At 26.7% G+C, this 12,403-nt stretch overlaps 1 protein-coding gene across 1 annotated transcript in view; it reads right to left on the reverse strand.

Moving 5' to 3' along the window:
* Usp10 (ubiquitin specific protease 10) overlaps positions 1-12,403 on the reverse strand; it is a 102,165-nt gene that overhangs the window by 35,328 nt on the left and 54,434 nt on the right. Inside the window, exons 7-9 of the mRNA XM_067274795.1 lie at positions 11,042-11,177; positions 9,088-9,193; positions 1,038-1,135 (exon numbers count right to left, since the gene is read on the reverse strand). Coding sequence (XP_067130896.1) covers positions 1,038-1,135; positions 9,088-9,193; positions 11,042-11,177 — 340 coding nt within the window. The remainder of the gene's footprint in view (positions 1-1,037; positions 1,136-9,087; positions 9,194-11,041; positions 11,178-12,403) is intronic.

A 12,403-nucleotide genomic window follows, 5' to 3' on the forward strand; every position in this document is an offset into this window, starting at 1 on the left:
TGTTAAACTTAATGAAGGACAAATCACATTTCTGAAAAAATTTTAATTACAAATAACATCAATGATTTTCAGAAGTTTTATGATGAATTAACCATTTACACTATGGTAAATGCTCTTAACTTTTTGCCACATATAATAAATTAAAATTATTAAAAACAATATAAGGAAGTAATAACACCACTGTTTAATCAATAATCTTCATTAAGGTTACAAGCACAAAAATAATTATTAATAAATAGCTACCAGTTATAGGTATTTAATAAATTAGCTTAATATATAAATGTAAAAATTAACTTTAGTGCATAATCATCAAAGCAAACAGATTAATTTACTTAATATCCTTTTAATGCTTATAGAATGGAAAAATTTTTAAAAAAACATTTAACTTTTAACTTGATCGATATCGGTAAAGAAAATTTTCGTAACAGCAACTTCATAACTTTAAGGTAGAAGTTGCTGTCAAGATAATTTGTGTTTACTGTTGGGCAAGGCCATTCACATGGGAAATTTTGAGGGCTTACCCATTTGAAAAAATTAAATAAACTTAATACAAAAAGTTTATAATCTATATTGTAAAAATGAATAAATTTCAATTATGAAAATAATGTTTATTTTAAAAGTTATTTTAAAGATCTTGACATAGCTCTTTGTTAGGAAACATTCCCATAGAATAATATTACAAAGAAATATTCAAATACATTAACGTGTAAGAAAAATTACTTAAAACAAAATCTTTTTTATTTATTTTGAAGAAAGGCAAAATTAAATTATCTGATTATTTTAAATAGATATCAAATGTATGTTTTTCTTACTAATTTACACTAAACAACCAAAAACATGGAAATTTTATAAAACAAAAATTAATTCAGAAAATTTAACAACAAAAAATTAAAATTTAATTCAAAAATTTGGATTCTGGTTCACTTTCTGTTCCAGAAATTTGCATATCAACAAGAAATAACATAAGAACTGGTAGTTATTAAAAAAAAATTTGAAGTGTTTAAAAGATAAAGAAAATTACAAATAACTTTACTTACTGTTCTTGTAACCATGCTTTTATTCTTAGGTCCTATCAACTGCCAAGCTTCTTCCTCATTTTCATCCAAATGGCCATTAATAGTTATGTTACCATTACCTAAAAATATTCATACTTTTAATTTAAATACATATAACTTAAACAATTTTATAACTATCAAAATTATCATTGGCTAATTGACTTTTATAGAGTTTTTTAACTTACACAGTTGAAAGCAAAATTTATATCTAAAATCTTAAAATTTGAAATGTTCTCATATTTTCATAGATTCAAGAAAGCATGCCATTCAAAAATACAATTTTATTTTAAAATAACAAAAATAAATTTTCTAAAATCTAACAATTAAGTATTTTCTTGTTAAAAAACACTAAAAAAATCAAAATTTAAATATATTTCAAAATTAACCATGGTGACCATCCTACATATTTACAGTAGAGAGTCGTTAATCGGAACAATTTTCAGTCGGACTGTGTCGTGCTGAATCGAACATTTTTGATACTAGATTTACTTCTAAAGTATAATTTTCACGTTTTTATATTCTTCAATATATTTATTTTGTTTGTACAAAATAAAGAAATAATTTTTAACGATACAATAGCCTCGAAGCGACACGCATCGGATAAAAATTCTACACGAAGCGACATGCAATCGGACGAAAAATTCAACACGAAGCGACACGCAATGGAGAAAAATTTGAACATCGGACAGGTTAATATATTTTTTCGTACATAATGGGTAATCGGAACAAATGACTAATTCGAACAACCACAGTCCCCAATTGACTCCGATTTTCGACTCTCTACTGTAATTACATACTTTTTATTTTTGCTCATATTCTCCAAGGAATAAGAACAAAATCTTCTTCTCTTTTATACAAGTTGAAAATAGTGAACAAAATATTATTTTCTCAAAATTACATCTAACTTGAAATGCTGAACCAATACAGTCAAACCTGTTTTTATGCGGTCTTTTTTCGTGCGATTTTTTATTTGTGCAGTATAGTTGGCGACTAGTCTCGTGCGATTTGTCATGTCTCATGTTGACTTATTATAGCTAAATAAACTTATTACAGCATAAATGCACTTATTACAGCAATATTATTGCATGAATATGCGAAAAATGAAATAATTTATTTTTTTAAGTCAACAAAACACCACCTGGACAAAAATATGTAAAACAGACGATAGACCAGACGATGCAGTCAAGTTCTGACATCTGTTGTCAATAAATTCTATTTCGTACGGTTTTGAGTTATTTTCTATGTGAGACTTTTTCTATGCAGTCCCTATTGGCTGCATAAAAAAATATTTTTTAATTGTGTTGCGAAAACTATTTTTTATAGCCACTCGTGAAGTTTCGTGTGATTTTTTTAATGCGGTCCCTATCCACCGCATAAAAACAGGTTTGACTGTATACTAATTTGCATATCAACAAGGAACAAATGGTGGATTATTTGCAAAATAAATCATTTCTTAAAAATAATTAATGATGATATTGAATTTGAAAATAAAAGATATCTTCAAAATTTTATAAACAAATAATTCTTAAATTTTAATTTCTGCACACTTTACAGTCCTCATTTGAAATACCACTGGCTTTTGAAATATTATTTTATAAGTAATGCAATATAATAACTCACAACCTGACAGAGCATGGCGGCTTGACATTAGAATGCAATATGAATGAGGAATATCAATGAAAGGAAGTACCATTTATGAAACCACTTATATATATAAATTTTTTATTTTCTTGACATTATATTATTCCATGTTGTCACAGGCTGAATTAGTATTGTTGGGTAAAATACAGTTATATTGTATTATACATCAAATATACAATTTTTTCAAATTTTCAAAACTACAACAAAGTTTATACAAAAGAACAGCCTGAAACAGGATTCTCAAAAAAGCCAAAAACATTTGTAACACATTTAGCAGTCTGTTGGAAAAGCAAGCAAGGTGTGCTTATTATAGTTATACTTTTTCAGTTTGTATAACTCAGTTCTCAAATAAAAAATATTTTTCACTTCATTCAATATAAAAATTGTTCAAAAAGTATCTGGATTATTATTATAAACCAGTAAGAAATGTAAAGCTAATGACTTAATTTACATTAAAATATTTAGGCTTGATTCCCATTGTAGAGAACAAAGTGGCAGATCTATGGAGCTCATTTTTATTGAATCAAAGAACAAAACATTAACATTATTGCTTATGTTGGTTAAAAATTAAGTTTTCAAAATTATATGTTTATTGTTACCAATGTTTTTATCATAATAATAAAATAGTTGATTAGTTTTTGTCATAACGTTTCTAGCAAATAATCACCAATAAAGACCTATAGAAAATATTTAAACAATGCAGAAACTGGATAACAATGTATAAGACAAAATAACCAAAACTCCAGAAAAAAAAAAAAAATACCTAGACTAATTGATGTTTCATATAAATTTATTGTATTATTACTATTTTCAGCAGCCTGAGCAATCTGTTAAAATGAAAGTCTACTGTTTATATTAAAATTTAAAAAAAAAACAGTACAGGTATCTCTTGATTAACAGGATTAATTAATAAATCGAACAATTAAATTTGCAAAGAGAGCATTTATCTGCCTAGATTAAAAGATTTTCTTGTTGCATGAAAATATTTAGGCTAGTAAGCAAAAGATAAAGTTTTATGACTGAGTTATGAAATTCTGCCTTTAATTTTAAAAAATTTCAAATTCACTCAATTATAGAAAAATTTCTTTGTTAGATTATATTGTTTCAACTCTTGCAACCAAGGCCATGTAAGCAAAGGAAGCCATTGCATAGATATAAATTTCAAAATTTTATGAGACTTTTCAACAAAATGTGCCTGACACAATTTAAAACTGTTTGCCTCTCTGAACTTTTCTGTAAAAAATAGTACATATCTAATAAGAATTGATCAATGAAATTTAGTTGATAATTTTATCTTACTATGGACTGAATGAATTTTTGAAGCTGTATGTTGCTAATATGTACTATTCACATGGTTTTTCAGTATCTCACAAGTATGAGACCCGTGAGATACTGAGAAATCATGTGAATAAACAGTGCAAAATTCATGACATGCATATTTACTCAATTCTGTAAGACATGGCCATTCATCTGTATATCCATATTTGTATTTTTGGGTATTAATACATGATTTCTTCAATTCCAGCAAAATAGCTTTAGATTCATGCTTTTATAATTCATATTTAGTTTCATCAATTAAAAATTACATCTTGGTATCAAATACTTTTGCATTTATCTTTATAACTTCACTAAATGACAATGCTCTGTACCATGAACTACAAATAAATATTAATTAAACACAATGCAAGAAGTACATCATACGCACAAAGAAAAGTTGCACGTGAATGAGCATGGTTCTGATTGAAGCATAGTAAGACCTTACACTTCTTTGACTGGACAAATTAAATGAATACTAAATGATTAAATAATATAAAGAAATCTGTCACTAGAGACAGGCATTAGGTACCACATCTTATTAAATTTAATAATTATAATTCAATTACTATTTATAAATAATTTACAACATTCTGGAAGAAAAGCACATCTGCATGGTAAGTGGGAGTTGCAGGTTCAAGTCTTGTTCCAGGCCGATTCTTTTCTTCCAGAATATCAGCCCGGTGTGGGCTCTTGATCACTTTTATAAGTTCGAAAAATTCCACATTAATTATTTACGTAAAATATTCAAACTTGAGAGAACGGTGCCAGGTTATTCTATCAGAGCAGAAACTAATAGAATTCAAATATTTCCTTGGTTTTTAAAGAGGTTAATAAGATTTTACTACCGACTTATAAATACAGATGACGAAAATATAAAATTTTTACACCAACAAATGTATCAAACAAATGTCTTAAACCCTATCAAAGATACTTGGCAATACAAATTTAACAACACACTTAATCTGTTTGGAATTTCAAGTGCCTTACTAGATGAATCTGACATAAATTGGAAAAACGGTTACACACTACTGATGGATTCGGCCATATCGCATTCAATAATTCAGGATCAAGAATCAATACTGAAATCAACCTATCATCACTGGTATTCTGAGATTTTAAAAATTCCTTTTGATTCCAGATTTATTACAGCTGATATAAATATGAATATTAAACGATTATGCTTACAACTCCTGCTTAATAAATATTCCTTACTGGTTAATAATACATATATAAACTTTTCCAATCAAAACTGCTATTGGTGCAAATCAAACAATTTTTCTATTACTTATCTACTGAAAGACTGTACAGTTATTAACAATTATCGTCAAAAATATCAAATAATAGAAATACTTGGCATGAATCAAAACTTAAATTATAAAACAAGAATTGGAGATCTATCAAAGAATGAAATGTACAAACTAAATAATTTTTTTTACCCAAATTACCGATATACTTAACAACGATGCTAATAATCATGTCTCAGAGAACGACAATCAACAATAACCTTTTATGTGTATAATTATATTTATCTTTTTATTCAATTTATGTGTAATAACAAAACTACCATATAATGTACAATTAGATATTACGAGTTTCTTTTATGTTTAAATAACCCCCTGTAACAAGGATTTTTTCCTTAGTATAATAAAGGATTGATTGATTGATTATTCCAGATTATTATTTATCAATAGTAATTTAATTACAATGTAAAGAAACTTACTTTTAATAATAAATTAACTAAATAATTAATTAAATGTATTATATTTGCAGATAATGTGTGTTTGCTGGAATATACAAATGTAGCTTATACTATATGCAAGAGTAAACTGAATCACCATTTATATTTTTATAAAAAACAAACAAAAATGGAGCTTTAAAAGAGCAGACAAAGCAAATCCATTTTTATTTTGAAACTCTTTTTGACACTATTTAATAAGTAAATTTTGTGTCAGCTCAAATTAAAATGAAATATTCATCATTTCCTGTAAGAAAAATTTTCAAATTAATGAAATGCATCTAAACTTTTCCCATATTGTCTCAAATAGTTATATAAAAATTTTATCATTACTTTATAAACATATTTTCCTTTATTTTTCATAGATATTTCGATACTGTTTTAAAATCATAAAATAAAAAAAATATGACTGTATTTTCAAAAAGACAATGAAAAATCAGTCAAAAGTTCTGAAAACCTGCTTACTGCAAAGAAAGTTTGGTTCCCAAAAATATTCTGTACTCCTGCTGATATGTAAAAATTGAACAGGCATACTTTATTCTATAGAATGATATGATAAATTATTTTCATCAATTATCCTTCCTACTGAATTTTATAATGATTTACCATTTTTCACTTTTGCAGGGTTATCATTATATAATTAATATTTTTAATTGATCTACACTATCATTGATAATTAAATAAAACTCTCAACTATGTCCACAAGGTCCTCCCGCAGTATCTTCCTAACATCATTTTATATAAAAGATACATAGACGACATCATCATCCTATGGAAAAATTTACCGGATGTGATGGCATTTGTGGAATCGGTTAATGACAACCCCTATGGCTTAACTGTAGAAATCAAACAGGCTAACAATACTGAGGTCCACTTCTTGGATCTAAACATCAAAATTGAAAGGTCGACTGTCCACACCTAAGTCTACCGTAAACTAGGTGCAGCCTCCTTTACATCCCGGTTGGGTAATGTGACCAATTCCAGTACAAGACCACCACATTCAACACATTAATCAGGAGGGCGTTTTCTCATTCGTCCACGCCAGTTGCTCTAGCCACCAAATTAGCACACATTAATTCTTTCTTGACCGGGATATCGATCTGTCATACCCCTAATTGTTAAGCAAATAGTCCAGGGTACCAATTCATCGATACCCTGTTAAAAATCGATTTTTATAAAATTTATCGACAACAGATGTCAGCACTTGACAGCAGTGTCTTGTTTATTGTCTGTTTCACATATTTTTGTCCAGGTGGTGTTTTGTTGACATAAAAAATTTTAATTATGCTTTTTTTTTTAATTTTTCATTTCCTGATAAATTTTTATTTCACTTTTTAGTATATTCATGTAATAATATTACTATAATAAGTTCATTCATGCTATAATAAGTTTATTCAGCTATAATATGTCAACGTGTTATAAATATTCAAGTTGTGATCTTCAGTTCTGATATTTTATATATTTTTTATTTTAATCAAAAATATCAGCAAATCTTACATGTATTGCTACTGGTAATCATATGTTTATTACAAAAATATATAATCTTGTTCGATATGAAGTGAATAAAGTATATTAGTTGATAGCAGAATAGTTTTGATTTCAAACAAATGTTTGATATAATGCACAATAATTTCGCAATGAATAAACGTACATGCATAAGTGTTATATCGAATTATACAAAACAATATTCTACATATTTCTGGCTCAGTGCCAGCAAAAAACTAGGTAACTAGACAATGTTAATTTTGACAAAAAGTTACAAATTATCAAATTTAAATGTCAGTTCTGATATATATAATATCTTTTCTTATAAATTTTTCCAATAAAATGTATTGAAAAATATCGTATTTAAAACTAAAGATATTACTAAATGTACAGTACATGGTTTTTTTCATATGAATATAACAATAATTTCATTTTTGGTGAATTTTTAAAATAATATTGCCTGACTGACCTATATTGCCCTCGGCCATTTTACAAAATAAACGTAAACAGAGGGGCATAGCAAACAGACAAGAAAGAGTTAAACACCTAGCAACCATCCACAGGTACCATAAGATAATTGATAGATTAATTAATCGTTATCACTGCTTCGTACACAGGTCTTCCATCTGCTCCAGTGACGATAACCCTCTGGAAGTTGATGAAATACGGATCCCCATCATGTATAATCTGTACATTGCCTTGCTATATAAGGAGATCGCCAACAAATGCCGCATTAAGATCGCATAAGATGATGTCCTACCATCTTGGACATACTCTGGAAGAGGAAGGATTCCCCCGATCCCAACAGACTCCCAGGCGTTTACTTGATACCTCTTAAAGACCACAATAACTCAAATTGTCTGTCGCATGGCAGGCCCTCATCGACACGGATCGTTAATCACCATCTACCCACATCAATTGCGCATGTCCTATCCAACAATTTTATTTTCTGCATTCTGCCGCTTATCTTTTTTCATATCGTCTGAGAAAGAACTATTAAGGTTCAAAAATGTTAACGATATTGTCTGTCATTTCACCAACACTGGTAACAGGTTCAGGTATGTGTTGAGATCAATTAATTTTAATGAGTTGTTTGAAAACTCAGGTGGTCTCAAAGTTTTTTTCCAAGCCTGATATATATATATATATATATATATGTGTGTGTGTGTGTGTGTGTGTGTGTGTGTGTGTGTATATATATATATATATATATATATACACACACACACACATCAAGCAATGATAACAAATTTTATTTTAAAAATCAAAATGAATACTAATTTATTGGAATTATTTTTTAATTTTTATAGCTTTTTTTTGCTTCAAAAAAAGATTTATTACCTTTTCTTTTGAATAATAAAATTCTATTAATTAATTATTACTAATGATAGGAAAAGCATAAAAAATCATATTAGTAAAAAATGTTTATTATTATTACATTTTAAATTAAATTGATCAATGCATTCAAAATTACATTTTAATCATTTTTCTCTATGTTCTATTATCAACATATAAATTATTAAATATGAAAACATATATTTAATAACATATTTTAGATAGTAAACATCAACTGTCAATCATAACATTTATTTATGACAACATAAATAAAATACTTAAATAATCATATAATCTTTTTCCAATAAATTAGAATACATTTTATTGGTAATGGTGTTAGTTAAGATATATAAGAGTATAGTTTCTTCAGTTAAAAGTGATAACTTCAAATGCAAATTGATTTTAACATTTATTTATAAATAGTTAATAATTAAATATAATTATGAACATTTCAAAATTATAAAACTAACATATTTATTAACAAAACTTTATGTTCAATTTTTAATAAAATTAACTTACAGGCATGAGTATTATGGTTTTGCAAACTTTTCATTACAGACAACATTTCTTCATGTAATCCATTTAATATGCAACTCAAAAATTCTTCTGCATCTTCCTGCTGACCCTAGTGAATTAAATATATTCACATGTAACAGAATTATAGCAGTTTATAATGCAAAAAGCACAAGTAGTAACAAAATATTTAATAACTGAATAATACCCCAAAGAAAAAAAAAACAACTTTTACTGAAATAATAACTTGCAAATATATTATTATTAAATTCATTATTTATTAATAGTTTTCTAATAATAATCTACTAATCACATACATTTATAACAACCTAAAATTTCTCAATGTTTATTACATCTATATAATCTAAGATTCTGAATACATCAGAAATAAAACTAGTCTAAAATATTACCTATTACTCAAATATGTTAATCTTCAGTAAATGTTAAGCATTTTGCCCTGCTATTTCAGTACATTAATGCTATTATTCACCTATTTTAGTCTAATATCAAATTACATATTCACTCAAACTGATAAATCAATAGTAAATACTGACTAAAATGCCATTTCTTCAAATAGAATAAAAATGCTCAACATATTTAGAATAAAACTAATTAGTATAAAATCTTACTCTTAAAAATTAAAATTACATTAAGATAGTCTATTACACAAAAGATTCATCATCATCAATGATAATCAAATTTACCAAAATATTCCACAAAAAGTACAAATGAATAATAATAATAATAATAATTTCTAGTAGGTATTAAAACTTAAAGTTGTATTCTATCATTATTATTATTTGACAAATGAAATTTTTCCTTTTCACATTCTCATCTTGTTTTACTCTTTTCTAAAAAAAATTAATATTCCTATTCTAAAAAAAGATGCAAATATTTGAAATGATAAAGACAGAACAGAACAGACACAGAAGAATCAGAAATATATGAAAAAAAATTGAAAGTTAATAAAGTATATTAGAAGGAAGGCAAAAATCTCCCAAGAAGAGAACAAATAAGATATTTTTAAAGTTACTGTAGTCACAGCTAAAGAAATCAATGTTAAATGAGGAGGAAGAGGGGGAAAACAATACACCATAATTAGTCATACAGTAGAGCGTAGTTTATCCGAATCAATTGGGGACTGGGGTTGTTCGGATAACAGATTATGTACAAAAAAATATATTAACCTATCTGATGTTGAAATTTTTCTCCATTGCGTGTCACTTCATGTTGAATTTTCGTCGATTTTAAGCTAACGAAAATTTTTATAATAATAATCAAGGCTATTATATTGTTAAAAATTATACTTTAGAAGTTAATCTAATATCAAAAACATTCGATTCAGCACGACACAGTCCAACTGGAAAGCTTTTGGATAAACGACGCTCTACTGTATATTTTATAGGTATAGCTGAAGAGCTAGTAAAGCAAATTTATAAAAGTAAAAATATCAAAAAGACAAACCAAATTTAGATTCTCAGATTTGTTATTATTATGCATGCCAGTTATTAAGAAATTTTGCCGTAACTATTAAAAAGAAAGATTTGCTTGAAAATTCTGTAATACAAAAGGTTCTAGAGACATCGCAGTCATGTAGTTCAGCCTCCCTTTTTAGGTTATTGAATTTGAGGTTTTGTGGCACAAGTAGGCCAAAAAGTGCCAGGTGTGGCCAGTTATGTCTCCCCTTTTAACATTCAATCCAAAATTTCATTAATATTTAGAACAAAAACAGAACATTTAAACTGTTAATTTTTTAAAATGTTTTTTGTTAATTTACTGTAAGTTATATTATCAATTATGTTATATCTATATTTCTTTGGAATACAAACATGTTTTATTTCTTATTCTTACAACTATCTGGTGTAAGGATTTGAATAGAAGACTAATTCTTGAAAATGCTTAGTAAATATAAGCTATTTTAAAAGTAAATAAAATAAAGTTGATATATATGAAATCTTACCTTCACACAGACAGATTTGATGACACTCAACATTTTATATATGTATATAGGTTCAAATGCTGATCCAACAGGAAAATCATCTTTGCTTGTTGAAGTGACAATTTGCATATGTGGAAATTCATGAACAAACTTTACTCTAGAAATAAATTTAAATTTTTCACTCAGTAACACTGACATAATTCAATAAGTTTAAGATTAAAAATAATTTATGAAACCAACAACACATCAAGAATTATCTGTACAAAAAAGCAAAAAATTTGTTGGTCAATAAACAAATCAGAATGAAAATTAAAGCAGTATTTACTAATTTACCAAAATTTCAACCAATTATAATGCTGACAATTGTGATTTAATAAAAAAAATGGCAAACATGAAAAAAGTTTATATGTAGACAATTTTGTCTAAATATATAAATAAATTTCGTGATTTTACACTTACTATCAAATCTTCAATTTAGTGTCATTATTTACTTGCCTCTGGAGTTGGCACTACACCAAATTACTTTATTTATAAAAACATAAAATGTCACAAACATACACACACACACACACATACATATATATTTTAAAGCCAAGTTTTAATTGGTTTTAAGGTTTTTTGTTTTACTACCTTTTTAATCAAAAATCTTTTTACATATTTTAACAAAATTATATTTATTTTTACAGATTCATTTATACTAGACCATGATTTTATATGATTTAACAAAAATAGTTTTATTTCTGCAGTTTTACTTAATTTACCCATGGTTTTAATAATTTAGTTATTCCAGCTGTCACTATAATATTAAGACTGAAGAAGGGCATTAAGTCCAAAATGCATATCTGTTCGTTTTAACATAATTTTTATATTAAAACAAACTTTCAAAATATATTTTTTGTTTTTATATTTTTCAATATATTTATTTTGTTTGTGCAAATTAAAAACATAATTTTCAACAATACAGTAGCCACGATTATTATTTTTAAAAAAATTTTCGTTAAGCTTAACATTGACAAAAATTCAACATAGCACCCGCACGCAATGAAAAAACTTTTCAACATGGGATGTAGAAAATGTATTTTGCTATCATGATCAAAGACTATTTAAAAGTACAGATCTTTCATGTATTTGTTACATTGTACATCTATTATAATACTAAACCAAAGGACTGCTGTAATCAGGCTATTTTTTGCTACTATTAATAATTAGATATTAAGTAATTTGATATTAGAGGTAGACCGTCAAGGTGCCATTTCTTATCTAAATTAATAATTATAATAATTTAATATTTATTAAATAATTTTTAGAACAGCCTGAAAGAAAAGAATCAACTCAGAGCAGGATTCAAACCCACAACCAGAAAGCTGCAGGTTCAAATCCTGC

Source organism: Centruroides vittatus, unplaced genomic scaffold, assembly GCF_030686945.1.
Source record: "Centruroides vittatus isolate TY-2023 unplaced genomic scaffold, ASM3068694v2 contig_564, whole genome shotgun sequence".
Taxonomy (NCBI): domain Eukaryota; kingdom Metazoa; phylum Arthropoda; class Arachnida; order Scorpiones; family Buthidae; genus Centruroides; species Centruroides vittatus.